Here is a 23,024-nt window from a genome sequence, read left to right as displayed (position 1 = left end):
TATTAAAAAAGAAAAGAAAAATTAATTGACACGGAAAACGAATTTGTGTAGGAAATGATTAACTCTCATGTAACATGAGAATATTACTTCACTATATATATATATATATATATATATATATATATATATATATATATGGGGAATGATCCGTTTACAAATTTTTTTGAATTTTTTTTACAAATTACACTATGTTCTCCCGGAAATTAGTGTTCTTCCGGAAGAAGATAGTGTAGTTTGTAAACAAAAAAATTTGTAAATATAACATGCCCCTATATATATATAGGATATTTTTGCACCGATATCAAACTTTGAAATTTGACATCAAATCGTAACTGTTGATTTTTGCCAATCAACAATTGTCATTTATTAAGAATTAATAATTAATTAATAAATTTAACTAACAAAAATTATAACCGTTGATTTTCGCTTGAATTTGTGTCAAATTTCAAAGTTTGACAACAATGTCAAATGATCATGCCACTGCGTAGGGTGTAAATGGGCCAAGCTAGGCTAGGCTTTGGCCTTCCTGGCCTAAGCCTACGTTAAAAAATGTTCAGCCTATCTGGCCTATTGGCCTATTAGAGGCTTCGTTTATAAGTCAAGCCTGGCCTATTGTTAAAAATTATAAAACCTGATATGGCCTACAGGCCTCCCAATAAAGATGCTAAGCAAAGAAAATAATTATATAGAGCAAAGAAAATTTCATTCATGCATGCACTTACATTTCTTATAAGAAATAAAACATGACAAACAAGAAAAAATCAATATTGCAGCTCTAGAATGTATATCAGAAAGGAATAGAGTCAAAGAAATGGGAAAAATAAGAAAGAAATACAATTACTTTAAAAGCTTATTTAAAAGTAATTTTAAAATAATTATTTTATTTTATTTTATTTTATTTTAAAAAATTAAATAAGTCAGCCTACGATGCTTTAGGCCAGACTTGACAAAGTTGGCCTATGACCTATTTATTAAAAAGACTTTTTTATAAACCTAAATCTACTCTATTTTTTAGAAAGGCTAAACTAGGCCAAATATAGACCAGGCCAGCCTGACCCATTTATATCCTAATCCCTGCGTGTGTGTGTGTATATATATATATATAGGTAGGATCCTTTGACACCAGTGTCAAATTTGAAATTTGACACCTCATCTGACAGCCATTAGATTAAAAAAAATCAACGGCTCTGATTTGTAAACATGTGACACCATTGATCTTTTTTGATCTAACGGCTCTCATATAAGGTGTCAAAGGATCCTGCCTCACATATATATATATATAGGGGATATAACTTCTCGTGTTCCAAAAAAAATTTCAATTAGCCGTAGAGAGAAGAAACAGGCAGGCCCAGTATATAACTTCTCGTGTTCCAAAAAAAATTTCAATTAGCCGTAGAGAGAAGAAACAGGCAGGCCCAGTATTTTTTTTTTTTAAAGGCAAGACACATAAATTGAAGGATAACCAACTTGCAAACATTTTTCAAGCAACGGGGGGAGTGTTTTTCTCATATATATATATATATATATATATATATATATATATATATATATATATATATTGGATTTGTCGAGATAACTTCATATCATCGATCGAGAAACAATAAATTCAAAATATATATATATATAAGAACCCATTTTTCAAAACAATAAAAAAAACATTTTTTAGAGTTTTATTTTTTCTATAAAACTTACTTAATTGTTATATTTTTTTAAAAACAATCCTTTATAAAAACTAAACAAAGTGGCTCTAAATGAAATTAAATAAGATTTCTATGAAACAAAAATTGGAGAGGTGTTCCGGAAAAATTGGAGAACTTTTTTTGAACAAAAATTTCTGCTATAGCAAGAGTGTTCATAATCTAACTTAGCCTCATATTAATTGAGCCAGACTTGAGTAACAAAAATTGAATCGGCTTAGCTTTCAAAATTCAAACTAGATTTAAATGGTAGATAATATTTTAAAACTTAAATAAAAACAAGTGATAAATTACAATATTTTTCAACTTCAATTAATATATTGCGTGTTGAAATAATTTTTAAAATACATATCTTGAAACAACTTATATAATTTTAATTTTCAGAATTTTGTAACTTAAACCATATATAATATCTTAACCCAATACTAATCTCACTTGTAGGTACAGGCGATTGTAAGCAGTAACTAGCAAGCTTAGTTGTTAGGGTTAGATGAGGGATGAGGAGGAAGAAGAGCAGCAGCAGAAGGCGGTGTTGGAACTAGTGTTCGGGCAATCATCCTCCGAAGGCGAAGGTGGATCTGATTCTAATTCCGATTCCGATTCCGATGTTGAGTGTGAGTGTGAGTGGGAGGAGATCGAGGAAGTGAAAGGGCTATGGTTATGCAAGGACTTCCTCTCTCCAAAACAACAATCCCGTTTGCTTTCAGCCATAGAAGACGAGAATTGGTTCACCCAACCCTCCATTAACCAGGCCATGAGGTTCGGCCACCAACATCTTCCTCCTTGGGCCATTCAATTATCCCATTCTATACGCCACTCCCTCCTCCGTCGCGACGACGTCGTTTTCCCAATCCATCGAGAACCACTATTCGACCAAATGATAGCCAACCTCTACCAGCCTGGTGAAGGCATATCCGCCCACGTCGACCTCTTGCGTTTCGACGACGGCATCGCCATCATCTCCTTGGAATCATCCTGCGTCATGCATTTCACACCCGGATCCGGATCCGGATCCGGATCCGTTTCGGTTCCCCTTTTGCTGACGCCAGGTTCGTTGCTTCTCATGTCAGGGGAAGCAAGGTATCGTTGGAAGCATGAGATAAATCGCAGACCTGGTTTTCAATTATGGCAGGGACAACAATTGACTCAGACCAAACGCACCTCCATCACCCTCAGGAAACTCTGCCCCTCTCCATGAAAATCCAAACACAAAGTTCTCTATTTCCCACTTCAATGTTTATTCAAATAAATTTCCATAATAGTCACAATAACGTTACAAATTAGTTATGATTCTCTTTCATTATTTCATTGATTAGTAAATTGGAATATGGGGTAATTACAAACTTATTTTTACTTTTTCTTCACAACACTGGGTTTTAGTTTTACACTCATAATTTACTCTGATATCTCTCATGGTCTATTTAAACTATTATTCTTTAAAATAAAATTAAAAAAGAAACTTATTTTTTTTATATCACTTCTGTTTTTGAGGCAGAAGCAGAACTTTCATATCAGAGCTCAATTTTAAATGTTTAAGATAGGGAAACCCATGTAGTACCAAATTAGAAGATGAACCAATCCAAGTAGGTATCAAATTAGAAGATGAACCCCATCCGTCAAAATGAGACAATTCATCAAATAATTTCACCCATGTCCACCTCGTTTCCACTTCTAAAAGTTATGCAGCTAAATTTTCCTCTTGAGAAGACATGAGTTAGTCACCAACTTATAATTCTAACAACACAAAATCTCTTGTAGCGCTTTTGTTAGTACTGACAATTTAAACATGGTCAAAGTAACCGGATAAAATATAGGACCAATCAAAGCCCCATAAAAAAAGCTCAAGCCCTTCCGAAGCACAAGAAACAAGCATTGACGCGATGCCCACATTGCAGCGTTCCAGACGCGATATCCCCCCATCGCGACATACAGGACGCGATGATCTCATCGCGGCACATAAGACTCGATTCTCATATCGCGTATGAAACCTTCTAAGAGAAGTAAACTTAAGGCTCAAGGTAACTCCACCGCGCCTTAGCTCCGGTAAATAACGAACAGCTCCAGCTTGCCTCAAATCTACTACTAGAGCCTCTGGAAGATAAGGCTACACAGGTCCCCTAAATAACCTGCAGTCCAAGGCTGGCCACTCAGAAGCCAAGCCGCTTTAACTAAGGCGGCATCCCAGTTACTATATAAACACACAATACACCACCAAAGTACGATCATCCTTTACTTTAACAACATAACACTCCTGCCTCTGATACTAACTTAAGCATCAGAGTGTCTTCGCAGGTACCTCCCATTTGGTGCAACGTGCCAACGTGAAGGATAAAGCTCAAGATCATTCCGACAGCAATACTAGGCCCAGGCCAACAACAACGTAAAATGATTCAACCGTGTGTGATTGAGCTCAATACATATAGGTCAATCCATACTTTAATTCCAAGTTTTCGGTTTAAATATGAGATAACAAGGAGAGCTTCACTTCTAAAATATTTTGAGAAGGGGAAAGAAATGATCATTTCTAGAAGACCTTATCCAATTAGTCCCAAGCACGATGGACACAATGGAGAGACAGACATAAATATTGATGATGACTCAATTACTTAATCTTACTATTGAAGACAAAGGATAGTTATTTTGATTATTAGCGATTAGAGGTTAGAGGAACTATGATTTGCAGTTAATATCTCTCACTCATTGTCTATTTAAACTATTATTCCATAAAATAAAGGAAGAAATATTTATCCTTTTAAATAATGGTCATTTTAGTTAAAATTAGTATTTTTTATTTAAAATTAAAATAAAATAACCTCTCATTTTCTTTCCCATAATTTCTATTGTATATCTTTTTCTCTCACTTAAAATAATACAATTCTATATCCTTTAAAAGGATAAATACCAATCCCTAAAATAAAATTATCAAAGAATTAATTTTTTTTTATTGCACTTCCGTGCTTTTATGTGCTTGAGGAAGCACAACTCAATTTCACATTTTTAAAATAGGAAAACCCATGTATGTACCAAATAATATCTATTCTATTCCGTGTTTCTTGTTTTGGTACCAAAGGCAATGAAATTCACGCTGATATCATCCGATAAAGACCATCGTCTTGTCACCGGATTAAACACAAATCCTGCCATCTCCTCCACCTGTGCAACCAAAAAAGCACCCATCATTTGGGATTGGGATCCAAAAACAAATAATAATTCAAGACTTCTGTCGCTTACATTTATATCGGCGCGTTGCAGTATCAGGGCTAGTTCCTCTGGAGTCAAAAAACTAGACCACTGATGTGTGCCTTTTGGAAGCTGCCAATTTTCAAATGCAAGCAAATGTAATATGTCAATTGCAAACTTTTGGATGGACATTCTAGTGTAAAACAGCCACTTATACATTTTCACAAATAAATTGCCCGATACTAATTATTGTAAACGCTTTTTCACAAGAAATATGATGAAGAAAATGCCAACTCAAATGGAATGGATTTAAAATGATCTTACTACATAGGTCAGGCTTATAAATTTTCTCGTTGTATTTTCATCTAATTCTTAACATGCATCATACCAATTGTAATGCTTCCCATGTACTCTTTCTATCAATATTTTATCAATGCGTTATAGTCTGATTATGTCAACTGCAACCAGTCAATCACAATGTTTTTGAAGATAACGTGTGTGCCGAGATGGATGGTATAAAAAATGATCCGACATAAGAAGAACCTCAAATGAAAACCAGTAAATTGTGGAATGAAATTGAGGATAATACCCAGCGGAGAATGTATTCTGCAGCAACAATGGCAGTTGCATATGCTCTCATAGAACGATTAATTGTCGATATGATGGTAGCTCCATCCGGAACTGTTAATGCTGCCAGAGATTTGCAGAAGTCTGCAGGATCTGCAACATGCTCAATCACCTGGGACAATTTAAAAGCAAACAAAGTGGATACAATTACCAAATAGAATTTAAAGCAATTTTTTCGGACTAATACTGGACAGACCTGTCAAGATTTGTTCAATCATTACAAGCTCTAACCTAAATTTAAAAAGAGCCTCTATTATTTCAGTTATTCTATAAAAGGAGGTCAACTCAACCTGCATCTCATGATGCAGGAACATTAAGTGGATCTGGTCTAGACTCTAGACCTATATTCATCTCTAGCTTTATGCACTAGATTAAGTGGAACATTAGGATTCTCCCTATATTATAAACATTTATCATATATATATATATATATAACCCAACGTTTATGAACCCGAATATGTAAGCACAAAATCAGAGGGAGCGGGCATAAAGAGAAACTACCTCCAAGGCCATAACTGCATCAAACTTTCTTCCTTCTTCAACTATCTTCTCTGATCAATCATTTTGAAAAGCTATTAAAAATTGTCGGTTGTAAAACACTATGCAGAATACCCAAAAACAAAAGGACAACTCTAAACAAACCAGATGAATGCAAGCTATTTTGGCAATGATTACCGAAGCCATCATAGATGTACAAGAGCATTTAATTTTTTAAAAAGCATGCAACATAATTGCCAAGCAAAGAAGTTGGATGGACATGACAAGTGAGAACAAAAATAGTTCCAAATATACAAAGGAACAAAGGAATAGGGATATGTAACTAGCCTTTTAATTCAAAACTTATTCTCCCACTTGGGCGGTTTAGTATGCAGAAGTGCTTACTGAGACAAAATAAGATCAAAGAAAAAAAAATATGTTTATTTTCCAAAAAGTCAACAGTCAGTTGACTTCTCCACGGCCAAAGATAAATTCTTAGATAAATAACTTAAAATGACTATCAACTTCAAGCTGCAGGAATAACAAGAAGTTAAGAACCACAACCACAAAAGCAAATAGGAAGTGAAAAATAATTTATAAATATAATATTTGAACTTTTTCTAGCCAATACATCATAACCTCATAACTTTTTCAAACTATAAATTATCCAGCAAAGGTGGGCAACCCATGGAAAGACTACTCAGAAAATTAGATAAAGGAAATTATGCCGGTTAGGCTTGGACTTCTCATCAAGATTCTGCATCAAACCGTAAGAGCATTTAGCAGGAAAGTGGGGCACTTCAGCAATAGTTACAAGTGGGATAGTTTCCAAATGGAATCAGACTTAAAGCATGCACATCATAGATGTGAAAAACAAATATACAGGAATGCTTGACATGCACAGGGAATGAATTAAGATTTGCATATGTACCGGCTGTTGTGCAACAATACTCAATAGTTGAAGTTGTTGGATCCAAATCCTGTGGACAGGAAATAATAAGTTGTCCAGCTAATAATGAAGATGTAATATACTAAGCTTACTTAATATTAGTACGGTATCATTTGTATCAAAAACTGCTTCCACCGAAAAACACTAATGTAATCAATTTGGGAGGCACAATTCTAACAAATTTCAAATTGGAAACAACTACAGCAAAATATCAATAGTCAAATTATGAAATAAGCATACAGCATGAAGTTGAGCAATCTTGATATTCTTCTCGACAGCATCAACACCCGTCACAGTAGCTCCCAATCGAGCTAATGGCTGAAGAACAAAAGAGAAGCACAACTATAAATAACAATAAAAAAAAAAGAGAATACATTTGCAGTTAAAAGAAAATAACAATCTTAATACTCTTCAAGTGACAGGGAGGAGAATATACAAGAAAGAAAGAATTTAGGTTTCCAGATTTCTACCTAACAAATATAGTCATCTCCAGATTTCTACCCAACATAATGCTACAGATTCCCATAATGATTACGATAAAAAGTAATGTAGTCACCAAATTTAGATTTCTGCATTTATAGCTAACAAATATAGTAGTCACCTTTGAAACCCCTCCTCCAAAAAAAAAAAGAGTAAATCATAGGCCAATGGATATAAAGGAAAAGGGTCTTTTCCAGTCATCACAAGAAAAAGGAGAAAAGATATACCTCAGAAAGAATTCCACCTCCACAACCTACATCAACAATTTTAAGTCCTTCAAGGGGTTTAGCACTGCAAGGGTCCTTCCTGAGACAAGGGGAATTTAATTATCATCCAATAGTAACCCAGAGGAACAAAACAAATATATAAACCTATTATCATCAGTTATAACTTTTTCCCTTTTGTTTTTATTCTTGGTTTTTGTAAAAAAATACTTCTGTTAGCCTTTTTTTGCTAACAAATACTTGACTAGAGTCATCTTCATACATATCCTTATAGGATTACATTTGAATCGATGGGTTTACTAGAACCAATCATTTTCTGAAGGCATTAAACCAAATTTGTACCATCGTATGTGTCGCAAATACCGAGTATATTGGTTTAATAAGTTATAACTGCTACATAAATGATAACGCTATCTCAATCGGTAAAATAAGTTTAATGAATAAAGGCAATAGACTTAAACTGTGGCTTGGAATCTGACCCAGTACAGCCAGATTATGTCTTAAACCCACTAAATTCCATGAGTAAAAGAATGGAATTAAAACATAATTGACATTATAGCAGATTCTGTCAAAGCAACTACAAGAATAAACACCCCAAAGACTCAAAATGAAGGTAACAAGGGCTTGATGAATTGCAAAAAGTAGTAAGTACATAGGAAACATAAACATAAAAGAGCTGACTTACTTAAAATGTCTACATAGTACAGACCGGATGAAAGCAAGTCTTGTAGGATTCATTGCATGCAATGGTTTAAACGGGCCTTCAGAATCCCACCTAATTACATCAAGCAAAGGGCAAATAGATGTTATCCATATTATCAAACTAAGACACACGCATCGCTAAATTTCACCATCATTCTCTTACTGGAACTTCAGCCCTTGAGGAAATGGGGAACAAACAAAAAGAAACCATGCACACTACAGCAAATTCAGTAGATAATAAAATCACACCTTTAATAAAAATTCATACAATTCAGTGTCTATAACAACCAAGTTCACGAGCTTTCCATTCTTATAGATTAGTAAGTTTTACAATTTTCCGATTGCAAAAACCAAAAGCAAATCTCTCGAAATTGAAAGCTCACCAGGTTTCAGCAATGGCAGCAAACTTGGCGAGCTCATTGTCCTTCAAGGATGAGTGAACGGAAGGTTCTTTAGCTTTGCCACTGATCTGCCTCTGGGACTGGTTTTGAGGCAATTCAGCATGGGAGAAGTACCTAGCTTTGACGAGAGATTGAAACCGATATTGAAGAATACGGTGGACGGTGATAGTATTCAGGTTTCTTAGATGCTTGGAAGCCATAGTAATGGCTTCTTCAGTGTAGCAGGAGAGATGTAGAATTTGAGGGAAGGAAAGTGAAGGAGATGAGAAGAGAGAGAATTTGAAATATGCTATTCGATACCTTCGTTAGTCAAAATTTCTACTAGTTATATTATTTAAGTGAGTAACTTCTTTTCATCTATGAGTTGTTAGATAAAAAAAAATTAAAGGTATCAAATATTTACAAATGAGAATTATTAATTTTTTTTATCTAACGACTCTCTTCGAATTTAACATCAGTATCAAAGACTTGTTTCATAACCCTCCTTAAGCATTGTTGATTCAGATAATTAAAGGGGAAATCAAACTATTAAGCAGCGATATAAATGACCCAAACATAATCCTTCACACGCATCGGTTGCTAGATATTTTTGATTACCTATCTCTTGAATGCCTGGTGGGCTAGAACCGGTGGTTAAAGAGGTCTCCATCTATGGGCTAAATAGCTCTAATGAGTCCAGAGTTAGGTTAGGGCCAATTCATGGGACTTTTAAAATTTTAGTATTATATTATTAAAAAAAATTAAAGCTTAAATTTATAAATTATTATACCCTATTTTTATACAAATCGATATAGAAAAAATAATTTTGAATATATTTTAGAGAAAAATATTTCTATTTTTCTAGTAGTAAATTTTTTTTGGTATACTCACATAAAACTAAATGGTCTAATTATAAAAAGAATGAAGAGAAAAATCTTGTAAAACCTAAATTACTTTTATGTGAGTATTACAGAAAAAAAAAGTTTGTTATTTATCTTACTCAATGTATATATTTTAATCTATCAATTTTCATCTTTAAATAATACTATGAAATTATATGATAAAAAAATCATAAAATAAAATTATCATTCACATAATGTTCAAAAAATATATGCTTCAAATAAATAAAATAATTAAATTTTAAATATGAGTTTCTTTTATTTTCCTGTTCTTTTCCTTACTAAAATTATACCAAAGTCCGGCGGCCTTTTGTTTTAAATTTTTTTTATTAGAACGAGATTTCAATAATAAAACCATTACTTTATAGCATTTATATATTTTTTAAAATTTATTGAAAAAATGAGGGGGTTAAAAAATTTGTTGTTTTTATTATATGAAAAAATATTTATCCTTTTAAAGGAAGGTCCTTATAGTTAAAAGTAGTATTTTTATTTAAATTTTAAATTTAAAAAAAAAAATCATTCTTTTCCTTTATGATTTTCATTATTTATTTATTTTTATTTAAAATGACTTAATTTTACAATATTTAAAAGGATATTAAAAAAAAGGAACAAATTCTAATCCCTTTTACTATAGTTTTTTTTTTAAAAAATCTTCAAAGGAAAAAAGTCTATTCACGCAAATTGATAAAAGACAAAATTGTGGCTATACTTTTTTAGAGTAAATATCATTTTTGGTCCTTGACAAATTTTGTGAAACCCTTTTTGGTCCCTAGCAATTAAAAAGGGCACTCGTGGTCCCATAAATTTTAAAAAACAAACCACGTTAGTCCTTCTGTTAGTTGGCATCCAACGGCTAATGTAACGGTGCACACTTGTCACGTTAGTTTGCTGACTCAGAAAGAAACAGTCCACCATGGGAAAAAGACGATGACGTTTTGAAGTTGACTTAGAAAGAGTGTATTATAAGCAGCAGACGACTTCATTCGTTGAGATTACTCATCCACTACCTTGGTCGTTACTGTTGTGACACACTAACTGTATTGGTTACTTGCGAAGAACCCCCAAGTTTACTCCTGAGCTTCATTAGTGGTCAGCATTGTGCGTTGGGGTGGTTTCTGGGTGGAGATCGTGCATGCATTTGCAAGGATTTGGAACACGGCTACTTTTTTGGTGGTAGGAGGAGAGTATGATTGTGGGTGTTAACTCATATGCAGGAAGGTACGTGTTGTAAGAAATTGAACTTTATATGTGGTCCCCTCACAATGGTTCTGTAATTTATGTTGAATATGGTCCCCCGTGTGTGGTCCCTGCTAAAGTTATGGTTAGGGTTTAGAAAATACAAACACTTCATAAAGCCAATGGCAGAATTGAAGGATGTGAGAAGGAACAATATTCAAAGTTAAGAGACTACCTAGGGGAGCTTTTGAGAAGCAATCTTGGCTCCACTTGTCAGATGCAAGTCATACCCCAACCTGACCCACAAGCCCCACCAATATTTTCGAAAATGTATATATGTCTTGATGCATGTAAGAAAGGGTTCAAAGCTGTTGTAGGCCATTAATTGGTCTGGATGGTTATTTTTTAAAAAGATACTATGGAGGACAGTTGTTGAGTGTAGTTGGTGAGGATGCAAACAAGAGCTTCTATGTAATTGCGTATGCAATGGTGGATAGTGAAACCAAGGAGAACTGGAAATGGTTTTGACTCTGTTACAAGAAGACATTGGCAACCATGGAGTCTATGGTTGGAACTTTATTTTAGATCAACAGAAGGTATGTATGGTATTGTGTCTTATTTGTTTCAATGTGGTCTGTTTATTTGACAATGGTCCTCATTATCTCATGGTTTTTTGTTGTTTGGTTTCTGTACGTAGGGCTTGATTCCAGCTTTGAAAGAGGTCATGCCTGGTGCACATCATTGATTTTGTGTGCATCATGTGTGGAGAATTTTTATAAAACAGTGGAAAGATAAGACCATCAGAGGCATTGTTTGGAAGTATGCAAGATGCAACACTGTTCCACAGTTCAAGAAAACCATGCAACGTTTGAAAGGGTTAAATGAAGCAACTTGGAAGTATTTGGACAACATTGATCCCTCTTGTTGGGTCAAGGCATATTTCAGTCACTAGCCTAAGTGTGACAACATAACAAACAAAATGGCAGAGATTTGGAATACCAATATTGTAGGTTATAGGTCCAAGCCAATAATAAGTCTTTGTGAGGAATTTAGGTGTTACATCATGAGGAGGATGGCAGCACATCAAAGGGTTCTGGGAAATATTAAAGGTAAAATAGCTCATGCACAACACAAGAAGCTTGATCAATTAAAGGTACTCAACAATTCATGGACATCTACATGGACAGGGAATCTGCATCAAGATATCTATGAAGTCAGTGGCAAATGTGAGAGGGTTGGAGTGAATTTAACAACTCAAACTTGTGCCTGCAATGCATGGTAGTTGACTGGACTGCCATGTGAGCATGCAATAGCAGCCATTTGTTACAAGAATGAACATCCTGAGAATTATATGCACCAATGGCTTACATTGGATGCTTTGCATGCCACTTATGCACACACATTGAACCCAGTAAATTCAGACCAGTATTACCCTTCATCTGATGAACCCAAACCTATTCCTCCACCACTGAAAAAGCCAATTGGGCATCCCAAGAAACACAGGAGAAATGACTCAAGTGAAGAACAAAAAAAAAGAAGTTAAAAGGACCTATGCAGCTAAATGTCCTAAATGTGGTCAGTTTGGACACTATACAAAGACACGTAAGGGACCAACGAGTAGTAAGAAAGGGAAGAGACTAGCAAGACAAGCAAATCCAATCAATGTCAGAATAACATCAAGATCAGTGGAAGAAATCCCTATAAGTCAAGGAGGCCCTGCACCAGTGGGCAGTTCTCAGCCAGATGAGGGAAACTTGAGAGGTAGCAGCCTACCTCCATCAAATCCACCATAGGCAACTGAAGTTTTGAGTAATGAAACTATAAATGCAGCTAGCATTGGCACACGAAATAGATTATTGGCCTTCATTTCCACACCTGGGTTTAAGCCACCAAGGCCTGCCTCAAGAAAATGAGCATCTGATATCTATGGTGTGGGAGTTTTGCATAGACAACTGATGAAGGAATACTTATTATGTGAACGGTTTTGGAATTCCTGACCATTATGTATTTCGAGCCATTTAGTATTAAAGGCCAATATGGTTATTTTGTTGTACCCCTTTCTAATTGTACTCAACAGTGCTTTAAAGGCCATTTTGTATTATAAGCTTTTTTTTATTCTTTCTTATTGACAGCACAATTGGCTTCATTTTGTAAACCCTTCCTGTAAATGAATGAAATCTATAAATTAATGATGTTTCTTAAATTCTGATGTTTTGTATTCAAATATGATGTTTCTTAAATTCTGATGTTTTGTTTTCAAATCTGATGTTTCTTAAATTCTGATGTTTTGTATTGAAATCTGATATGTTTCTTAATTTCTGATTATTACATGTCATATGAGAGTATATGTTGTATGGTTGTACTAATACAATGATTGCTCTGATACAATGAACTGTGGTTCGGGGTACCACTATTCACATAACCTAAGTATGTAGAGAAACAACTCAATCCCTTTAATTTGGATTGGCAGTGGAGCTAAGCATTTGCTTATACAACAGATAGTGATCTTCAGATGGCAGAGGAGACAACCAAAGGACTAAAACAATTTGATGCAAACAGATGGCAAGGAATAATCCACGAGCTTGAGCAGGCCATTACATATAGTTTGAGCTTGAGCAGAAAAATATAGCACAAAAGAAAATTAGTAAATACCATTTTTGGTCCCTGACAAATTTCACGAAGCCCTTTTTGGTCCCTAGCAATTAAAAAGGGCACTCGTGGTCCCATAAGCTTGAGCAGGCCATTACATATAGTTTGAGCTTTAGCAGAAAAATTAGACTTCAGTAAACTAAGCTTGAGCAGGCAATAAAAAACAAGCCATGTAAATTAAGTTTCTTTATTAATTTGCTCAAAAAAGTACTCAGTACTCATTACACTTCAGTTAAGAAAAATTACATTGGGTACACTTGTTTTGATTGTTAGCATACTTGCAACAAAGATACACATGTTGATCAGACCAACTAAGACCCTAGCCCTCCTACCAACATGCCTAATTTCCTTGTCCATCCTATCTAGCTCTGAAACCATCTTCAGGTATAGCTCATTCAGCTTTCTTTCTTGGTCATTAATCTTCAGTTCTTGCTTAGTAATCTTCACACCTTGTTCATTCAGCTTAACTTGCAATTGTTGACTCATCATCATGTCCACATACTTCAACTTGAATTCCAAGTCAGCAAGATCCAACTCCACCTTGTGTATTCTTCCTTCTTCCTTCTTCCAGCTCCATCCTTTCAATATATACGTCATCTACCCATCTAAAAAAAATCACAAAATGGCTTTTTTTCCTGCCAGCAAAACAAACCACGGTGAGCATATGCAGCAACTTAAATCAACACATATTACACATGTATACTTGAAGCTGGGGCACCCAAAGAATGCCCTGTTTGGATTTCTCTTAGTTTTGGATGTATACACAATAGTTTGCCTCACACATTTACACCTTCGACCGGCAGTCCTTGGGGATACTGACCAAAATGCCACTGTTCACCAACTTTTTTACCTAAATGCCACGCGAACATTGTTATTTCCTAATCTGCCACGGGGGCAAGTTCGCTTCTGACACAAGCGACCTCGGTTTGCTGACGTGTCACATTTTTAGTGGATAACAAGTATTAAATTTAAAAAAAAAAATTCAGAAAAAATGAAGTTTGCCTACCATGTAGGCGAACTTGGTTAAAATATTGTTGGAACCGAGGTCGCCTGTGTCAAAAGCGAACTCTGACACTACCAGGAAGCTGACACGTCAGCAAACCGAGGTCGCTTGTGTCAGAAGCGAACTTGTCCCGTGGCAGATTGAAAAATAACACTGTTCGCGTGGCATTTAGGTAAAAAAGTTGGTGAACAGTGGCACAATGGTCACTGTTCCCAGTCCTTGTTAGGGTTCTACCCCCGATTGAAGTACTTCCACTTGAGCCCCCAAGCCAGAATAAAGACTCATCTTCTCCTACGCCCCAATATTTCACTTCTACTGTTGTCAATTTGCAGTCATTAATGTGCGGAGCTTTTGGAGAATTTTTTAGGTTACAACTGATTTAGGATTCTCAATTTACCCCTTTATTGGGTCAGGTTACCCTTCGCTGCTACGTCAAGTCTACGATCAACGACCATGGAGATGCAACTCATCTTCAAAACGTCGTCGTATTTTTTTCAGTGAACTGTTTCTTTCTGAGTCATCAAACCAACATGACAAGTGTTTAACGTTACATTGGTCGTTGGATGCCAACTAACAGAAAAACTAACGTGACTTATTTTTTAAAATTTTTGGGACCAGAAGTGCCCTTTTTAATTGATAGCACCAAAAAGTATTTTGTGAAATTTGTCGAGGGAACAAAAAAAAAAAGGTATTTATTCACTTTTTTATTTTATTTTTTTTTGTATAAAATTCACTTTTTTATTTGTCTTTTTCAAACTGAAAAGTCTGTTCTAATAAATAGTCTGTTCACGCGAATTGAAAAGTCTGTTGACGCGAATTGATGAAAGACAAAACTGTTATTCTACCTTGTGTTAAATATACTACTTAGATACGTAATTAAATTGGTAAAGTTTCTAGGCTGTAGCTAAAAACAAAAAAAAAGGGTGAAGTTTCGTTAGCTAAAAATATGGCTTATACATTTTTATACGTAAAAAAATAAAAAATAAGATATAATTATGCGTATACTTTTGAATTAATGATAGTGCATTGAGACCATTGTCGACCTTCCTCCTCCTCCTCCTCCTCACGAAGTTGGATTTGGAGTGTCTAGGAAGTAAGTGACGTCAAGATTTGAAGACTTTGTGGCAAAACACAAAGAATCTGATCCTCTTATGGGATCCCTTTCCTTTGTCATTCTTATTCTTATATTGTGGTCAATGTAACATCATATTCTTTCTCCATTTGCTTTCTTCTTTTTTTCCATCTTCGAATCTCTCACTCTCTAAAACCCTCATTCCCACCTCTCAGTCACTGCAATTAGGTCTAACTACCTCTCTCTCTCTCTCTCTCTCTCTCTCTCCATTTTCAATGGAGAACAAGAAGCTTCAGCGTCGCTTCTCGCTGGGTAGGCAATCCTCTATGGCGCCGGAACGCGACGATGCCGGCGCCGGCGAGGATGAGTTGTCGGAGGCTTTGGACCCGTCGGTTCGGTTGATGTATTTGGCGAACGAAGGGGACTTGGATGGGATTAAGGAGTTGTTGGATGGAGGGAGTGACGTCAATTTCAGAGACATTGATGGCCGCACCGCTCTACATGTCGCCGCCTGTCAGGGCCGTACCGACGTCGTCGACTTGTTGCTCCGACGAGGTGCTCAGGTTGACCCACGCGACCGCTGGGGCAGCACCGTAATGCTACCTTTTTCTTTCTCTCTTCTTGTAGTTCTGACTATGACTTAACATTAACACTAACACTAATACTAATTTCTACTTTGTTTAATAGCCTCTAGCAGATGCGTTGTACTACAAAAATCATGATGTTGTAAAACTTTTGGAGAAACATGGTGCACAACCCCCGGTTTGTATTTTCATTTCATTTCCATTTTCCTTTTATTTCATTCATCATTCTAACATCCTTCTTTCTTTCTTTTTTCTAGATGGCTCCCATGCATGTCCAAAATGCTCGTGAAGTCCCAGAATATGAGATTGATCCTTCTGAGCTTGATTTTACTAATAGCGTTTGCATAACAAAGGTGGAAATTCCAGCTTCCTTTGTTAGTAATTCATTGTTTTATTCCTTTGATTTTTGCATTGCATTTTATATGTCGAGTGTATTTTTAACTTCAGGGGACTTTCCGGATTGCATTGTGGCGTGGAATTCAAGTTGCTGTCAAAACTTTTGGGGAGGAAGTGTTCAACGATGATGAAAAAGTGTGAGTTGGTCTAATTATACAATCTGTTATTTTGTTTGGGATAATTGGATTTTTCAGTTCACAAATTGTATTCTCATAATGGGTTTTTAATGTCCTTGACTGTCTCTTAGAAGGGCATTTCATGATGAGCTTACATTACTTCAGAAAATAAGGCATCCAAATGTTGTCCAGTTTTTGGGCGCTGTAACGCAAAGCACCCCGATGATGATTGTCGTAGAATATCTACCCTTGGTTAGTCTTGATCCTACTCTGGCTATAAGGAAGATTTTGATGATCATGTATATTTGCTCATAGTATTTTTGAACAAATCATGTTGGTTGGTTGACTTTCACATAGAATAGTGAGTAGAAGACTGCTTTACAGAGTAAACTATGTGGTCAGAAGTTTGTGGATATAGTCTTTAGAGTTTAGAGAGAAAGTGAGTATGTAAGCTTAAGAACTTAATATCATAAAATGTTATTCGCATAGGCAGTAGTTATTCGCATAGGCCAATCAAATGTGGCCCTGTTCTGTCTAGAAGTTATGAATATCTGCAATGAAGGAATTCAATTATTGATAACAGATACCAGTTTATATCCAGTACTTTCTTGATCTCTTCCCCCAAATGGACTAGGCACCAATATGGGAGATTTGTTTATGTTTATTGGGGATTCCACTTCATATCTGCAAAGTGGTGAAAAAATAGGGGCAGTGCATATATATGAAACGGTGACCATGAATACATACAAGTTTATGTGGGAATTCTAGAAATAAATAAATATGGATATACATGTAGAATGGGTACTATTTGCAATACTTAGGGAGATATCTCTACTTTTGTCTGTAATGTGGTTTAATTATGCTCTGTATCTTTCACAAATTTAATTTCTAACAATTTGGAATGGATTATCATCTTTTTTCAGGGTGATCTTCGTGCTTACTTGAAGCAGAAACGTGCATTAAAACCGATAACAGCTGTGAAGTTTGCACTTGATATTGCTAGGTCAGTTAAAAGCTTCGTATTATGAATTTATCGATAGATTTCAGTGGGTTTGTGAGGAAACGATTTCCCCAATTTTTTTATTTGGAAGAATTCAACTTAAAATAAAATTGTTCTCTTATATAAAAAAAATTGCAATTAGATACTTGTAGTAAATGTGATATTTTTATGTATATTATGCAGGGGAATGAATTATTTGCATGAACATAAACCAGAAGCTATTATACACCGAGATCTTGAGCCTTCGTATGTTTTCTACTCTTGTGCTCCATTTAGTTGATTTTAATATTCTTGCAGCGTGTGTAAGAAGTAATATGGATTATTCAGTAGAAGCATGCATCATTTATTCATTCTTAAATGATTGAAACTGTTTAAAGGTTCTTTATTGTACATGAGTAAGCTAACAGAAATATACTGCGGGATGATTCTGGGCATCTGAAAGTTGCAGACTTTGGAGTTAGCAAATTACTCAAAGTTGCTAAAACAGTCAAAGAAGACAAACCTGTGACAAGCCAGGACACATCATGTATGTTTTCTTCTTTTGTGGAGCCTTATAACATTCATTGTTGGTCATGTCATTCTGCATAAAGGTAATATTGCAAACCATTATTATATTGGGCCTGTAATCTGCCATCTGTCACATATTCTGCCATAAAAAATTGCTGTTTACACAGTGGCTACTGAAGACAGTTTATCAGATGGTACTTCAACTTCGCTAATTTGAATTTATCAAATAACTTTATGAATTTATCAATGGCTTCTTTTTTATTCTGTTGTGATTGTTGCTGATTTTTGTAGTTCTTATTAATGAAGTAATTCAAATGTGTAACAGGGCGCTATGTTGCTCCAGAGGTCTATAGAAATGAGGAATATGACACCAAAGTGGATGTGTTTTCATTTGCTCTGATATTACAGGAGGTAAACTTATTATTGCTCATATTTTCATGCATCATGTTTTCCTTATTCTGTAGCTTTTATTGACTTCTAAGTTAACTATTTACCCTTATTATGTGAGTTTTTTTTCTTCTTCTCTGGTCCAAAAATAAAACTTAAAAACCCTAACCTTGCAAACTAAATAATAAATATAAAACCAGTTTGATGAATATCAGCATGATGATGATTATTGTGGTATTGGACTAAACAGCACATGCTATTTCAATACTACCTATCCTTGCTAATTCCTGTTTACCTCAGCTCATAAATAATTTAGAAGGCAGTTAATTGCATTTACTTCTCTGAGGCATGAAGCATCCTTGATATAATCTTTAGCAATGTGTATTTACATTCTGTTTCGTTTTGCTTTCTATGTTCTTTATTTGAACCAATCAAAAACATTTATTGTTAAGGGATCCTGAATATAAAATTAAGTGACTTTTTTAAGTGATCATGGGGTAAGTAACTTATAATCCTGGTCATCCATGTGAGATTATATGAACAGGATATGTCCCCCGCACATGCGCATGCACGCACATATTTGTATTATTCACATTGGTAAAAAGGTTTTGTAATTCCAAGAAAAGGTTCTATTGAGTGGTGTATCGCTTGTTGCTTTCAGCATTCAAATTTCTTCATGTTGTGTATTGAATTCAATCCACAAAAATTTGTGTATTATATATAATTTTATATATTTTTTTATTACATATTTTAAGGTTGATTTAATGGACAAGAGGTAAAGTTCTAGAGATTTTGAGCTCTCCATAGATTCACCTATAGAAATATGAATATTATGTATGTATTTATCATATTCATGATCATTTTGGTAAGATGTAATGCTCAAGAATTTGCTGTTGTATTAGTGCTTGCATGGTTCTTTTGTAAATTTTTTTTATGTAAACTTGTAAAGACATAATGTTCGATTCTTTAACTGTTTTGCCGGATACAGTTCATTAGATGATTATTTTATTTGTGGAGGATGGTCAATTTTAAATCTAGAATATACAGATTGACATCCTTATTTTTTAGATATTTTCAGCAAAATATTGACCGGAACATATATGGTTTTCTGTTGCTCTAGATGATTGAAGGTTGTCTTCCTTTTCATGCAAAGCCCGAAAGTGAAGTTCCTAAAGCATATGTTGAAAATGAGCGTCCACCATTCAGAGCTTCACAAAAGCTTTATGCTTATGGACTAAAACAGTGAGTATTTTAGATACATTCTATTAGCAGCAGATTTGAATGTTGAAGTATAAGTTTTTTACATTTATGAAATTTGATTTTTCTGTAGATTAATTGAGGAATGTTGGGATGATAAACCATACAGAAGACCAACATTTAGGCAAATAATTGGAAGATTGGAAGACATTAGCTACCATCTTGATCAAAAGAGTCAATGGAAGGTATCTCTCTTTAATGTGAAACTTAATTTTTCATCAATTTTTGGACCTAGTTGTGGTAGACTGCTATATAATTTTAACTGCCAAGTATTTTTTATGACTAAAATCACCAAATGTACGGAATTTTAGCTTTTAAGAACTTGTGGTGTATCATTGGTTTTTAGCATCTTTGGTTTATGTAGCCAGTATAGTATAGCCACTTCAAGAGGGGTTGATGCCCCAATTTAATGGGCAAGGATATTGATTATTCTACTGCATCCACCTTTAATCCAAAATGTACATTTTATTACTCTCACCTTTTTATCTTTTTTATACTAACATTGTTTTACTAAAAAGAGAGTAAATGTACATTGAAGAGGATTGTATGTGCTCAAAAAAGAAAGAAAGAAATCAGAAAACAAAAAGTTCAACACAAATGTGAAAAAGGAAGAAAAGAAGTATGAAGTGAATGAAATTATGAAAGGGACTCTTTGCACCCTTTGTTTTAATTTTTAAAATTCCAAAAGTCACAATATGGGACTGCATGACCCTAAATTGCTTAAAACCAGCCCCAAATAGAAGTTTTATGGCCCCGAATTCTGGGCTCATTGTGGGCTAATTGGGGGCCATGAGTAGGTGCATGCAACATTTTGGAAAAAATTTGAAAAAATTCCACTATAGTGCAGTGACTATGGAAAAATACTAATTTTTTTTATTATAAAAAGAGGAAATAGGCAAGTTGCTATACATACATGTGCACCAAACTATGATTACAACAGATAAATTTTGTTTAGATGGTTTGTCTTTCTTTTTTTTTTTCTTTTTTTGTATTAAAGGGGGGCACAAGCCCAAAGAAAACCCAAACTAGGGGTTATAAGCATTAAGCAAAGAATCCTGGAACATCTTCAGCTAGAAATCTAGAAATCTTATAGTCTCTACAGGAGGAGAAATGAAATGAACATGACTCTGGTCCATGAGACATTTCATGAGAACCCTTCGTGATATAAAACAATACTCTAAAAATAAAATGACTAGTTTCATGCATTTTAAATCGGCTTTCGACTGCTTTTACCTAGCTCACTTTTGGAATTCCCTCGTATATTTTTTTTTTTTTTCGTAAATTATTTTAAGATGGGTGATGTTGTGTGACAGTTATTTTATAATACGAGTCCGTGTGTGATTCTTTAACTATATGGTATTTTTCATTTGTATGATACCCAGGTTCTGACTCCTAAATGTATCCCGAATCTGAAAGCCCTATTCAAAGGGCATCGCACAATTCCAAGTAGCCGATCATCTCGCTTTACGACCGGATAAATGATTACAGTTATGAAACAAGAAGAATCTCGATTTTGCAGTTCAAGTGAAAAACTTGGTTTCCTATACATGCTTGCATATATAGTTTTTTGTAAATAAACCTGCTCTAAGCCTTTGAATAATAAAAAATTCTGAGGGTTTATGCGGAAGGTCAATTTGCTGCAATCCGACAAAGAAGTCTGCAAGCATTTTGACATTGTGGAGAGAAAGACGCAAGACGCAATGAGTATAAGACAGCATTATGAAATATAGACTAGACACTATGTCTCCCCTACCTTAATGTTATCTTCTTTTCAAAATTCACCCCCTCATCTTTTCTTTTCTTTTTTGGTAAAATACCCCCTCATCTGTTTTAAAATAAATATGGGGATACGAATTCAGTTCGTGGATGCAGAGCCATAGAAAAGTTGTGTGCATATGGATTCAAAAGCAGATGTTCTAGACAATATTAGTAAATTCATTAGTCTTTTCAACGATAAATTGAATATCTATATTACACAATTAGAAAATTTTGACAAAATTAGTTAGAATTTATTTTAATTACAGTAGTAGAGATTATTTTGCAATGTCTTCAACTATTTGCTGAGATTTCTGATCAAAAAATCAGTATCCAAAGAACGCCTATCTTCTTTTCGAAGCATACTTCAGAAGTTACAACTGACACTATTTCAGAGGCAAGTGGTTTCAAACGTGTGAGAAGTGTGGATAGTTATTTGGGTGCCTGGATGCAACATGGTCGTGTAACAAAAAGTGATAATTCAGGAGTGGTAGAGAGAGTAAGGGATGGCTTTAAAGGGTGGTGAGGAATGTGCCTATCACAAGCTGGGAGAATCACTCCAGCTCAAGAGGTGCTATCAGCAATACCCACTTTTCATATGCAAAGTGGGAAGTTACCATTAGCTATTTGTGATGAAGTTGAAAGACTACAATGGGATTTTATTTAGGGGGACACAACTTATCATCGGCGACTCCACCTTATCAACTGGGACAACATTACCAAGCCTAAAGAAATAGGGGGACTAGGCTTAAAAAGACTTTCGTTGACGAATGATGCATTTCTAGCTAAATTGGCATTGAGGATATTTTCAGATTCAAACTCGCTCTGGGTCAAGTTTCTACGTGGCAAATACTGCAACAAAAGGAGAGATAATGAACTTTTTGTTAATAAAAAGGGAGACTCTCGCCTTTGGATGAATATTTGTAGAATATGAAAACGCCTAGAAGGTTGTAGTGCTTGGGAAGTTGGAGATGGAAATCAAATAAGATTTTGGCAAGATAAATGGCAAAGCGCTGATCATAACCTCCTTGAGGCAGCTACACAAATGGTACCAAATACGGAAGTGCAGGAAAAAAATGCCAAAATATGTCAACAGAGAAGGAAATTGGGATGTTGAAACATTAGCTTCCAAAGTCGGTCTTGTTAAGCATTCCTCCCACCAGATCCACAAGATGGCTATGACAAAAAGATATAGGCCTTAAAGGGTGGAAAATGTGTCACTACAAAAGCAATATATGATTATTTGGCTGATATGAATCAGTCCTCAGTTCAGCAAGTGAAAGAATGGTAGACTTTGTGGAAATGGAAGAGTCGCAACGTATAAAATTGTTCATGTGGAAGGTATTGCACCACCGACTTCCAACAAAAAGTTTTAAGTGTAAAAAGATTGTGGGACAAGTTGCTACCTGTAAGCATGGCTGAGGACTTTTATAGGGAAGATTTAAGTGTATGTAAAAAGCAATATATGATTATTCTGTCTTCATCTTTATCTTGGAGCTCGAGG

General features: G+C 35.0%; 3 protein-coding genes across 3 annotated transcripts; 2 read left to right on the top strand and 1 right to left on the bottom strand.

Moving 5' to 3' along the window:
• Positions 1 to 2,127: 2,127 nt before the first annotated feature.
• On the top strand, positions 2,128 to 2,964 carry LOC133312637 (uncharacterized). Its single transcript, XM_061513871.1, has one exon. The coding sequence runs from the start codon at positions 2,188 to 2,190 to the stop codon at positions 2,893 to 2,895; it is 708 nt and encodes a 235-aa protein (XP_061369855.1). The 5' UTR covers positions 2,128 to 2,187; the 3' UTR covers positions 2,896 to 2,964.
• A 1,551-nt stretch (positions 2,965 to 4,515) lies between these two features.
• On the bottom strand, positions 4,516 to 9,014 carry LOC133312631 (ubiquinone biosynthesis O-methyltransferase, mitochondrial). The gene is made up of 9 exons (XM_061513865.1): positions 8,720 to 9,014; positions 8,320 to 8,409; positions 7,638 to 7,716; positions 7,171 to 7,248; positions 6,913 to 6,961; positions 6,006 to 6,055; positions 5,467 to 5,616; positions 4,929 to 5,009; positions 4,516 to 4,850 (listed from the first exon to the last, which is right to left on the bottom strand). The coding sequence occupies exons 1-9, from the start codon at positions 8,935 to 8,937 to the stop codon at positions 4,737 to 4,739; spliced, it is 909 nt and encodes a 302-aa protein (XP_061369849.1). The 5' UTR covers positions 8,938 to 9,014; the 3' UTR covers positions 4,516 to 4,736.
• Positions 9,015 to 15,516: 6,502 nt separating this feature from the next.
• Positions 15,517 to 21,736, top strand: LOC133312603 (integrin-linked protein kinase 1). Its single transcript, XM_061513826.1, has 12 exons — positions 15,517 to 16,111; positions 16,206 to 16,280; positions 16,360 to 16,455; positions 16,550 to 16,635; positions 16,746 to 16,866; positions 17,538 to 17,617; positions 17,798 to 17,860; positions 18,022 to 18,140; positions 18,447 to 18,532; positions 19,629 to 19,750; positions 19,839 to 19,950; positions 21,148 to 21,736. Exons 1-12 carry the CDS (start codon positions 15,794 to 15,796, stop codon positions 21,241 to 21,243), a joined length of 1,374 nt encoding a protein of 457 aa, XP_061369810.1. The 5' UTR covers positions 15,517 to 15,793; the 3' UTR covers positions 21,244 to 21,736.
• The last annotated feature ends 1,288 nt before the right edge of the window (positions 21,737 to 23,024 follow it).

The sequence above is a fragment of the Gastrolobium bilobum genome, unplaced genomic scaffold, assembly GCF_033153095.1.
Source record: "Gastrolobium bilobum isolate Gb01-03AN ecotype WA unplaced genomic scaffold, APGP_CSIRO_Gbil_v1 utg5259, whole genome shotgun sequence".
NCBI lineage: Eukaryota > Viridiplantae > Streptophyta > Magnoliopsida > Fabales > Fabaceae > Gastrolobium > Gastrolobium bilobum.
This window is presented reverse-complemented; position numbering and strand designations above follow the sequence as displayed.

Excerpts from the sequence above, each read along its gene's own strand:
- LOC133312637 (XM_061513871.1), top strand. The coding sequence starts at position 2,188 with ATGAGGGATGAGGAGGAAGAAGAGCAGCAGCAGAAGGCGGTGTTGGAA.
- LOC133312631 (XM_061513865.1), bottom strand. The coding sequence starts at position 8,937 with ATGGCTTCCAAGCATCTAAGAAACCTGAATACTATCACCGTCCACCGT. Across the intron at positions 5,617-6,005 it reads ATGCAGTTATGGCCTTGGAG|GTGATTGAGCATGTTGCAGA; the intron begins GTAGTTTCTCTT and ends AAATTGTCCCAG. Across the intron at positions 5,010-5,466 it reads CAGAATACATTCTCCGCTGG|CTTCCAAAAGGCACACATCA; the intron begins GTATTATCCTCA and ends GAAAATTGGCAG.
- LOC133312603 (XM_061513826.1), top strand. The coding sequence starts at position 15,794 with ATGGAGAACAAGAAGCTTCAGCGTCGCTTCTCGCTGGGTAGGCAATCC. Across the intron at positions 18,141-18,446 it reads GACAAGCCAGGACACATCAT|GGCGCTATGTTGCTCCAGAG; the intron begins GTATGTTTTCTT and ends AATGTGTAACAG. Across the intron at positions 18,533-19,628 it reads TTGCTCTGATATTACAGGAG|ATGATTGAAGGTTGTCTTCC; the intron begins GTAAACTTATTA and ends CTGTTGCTCTAG.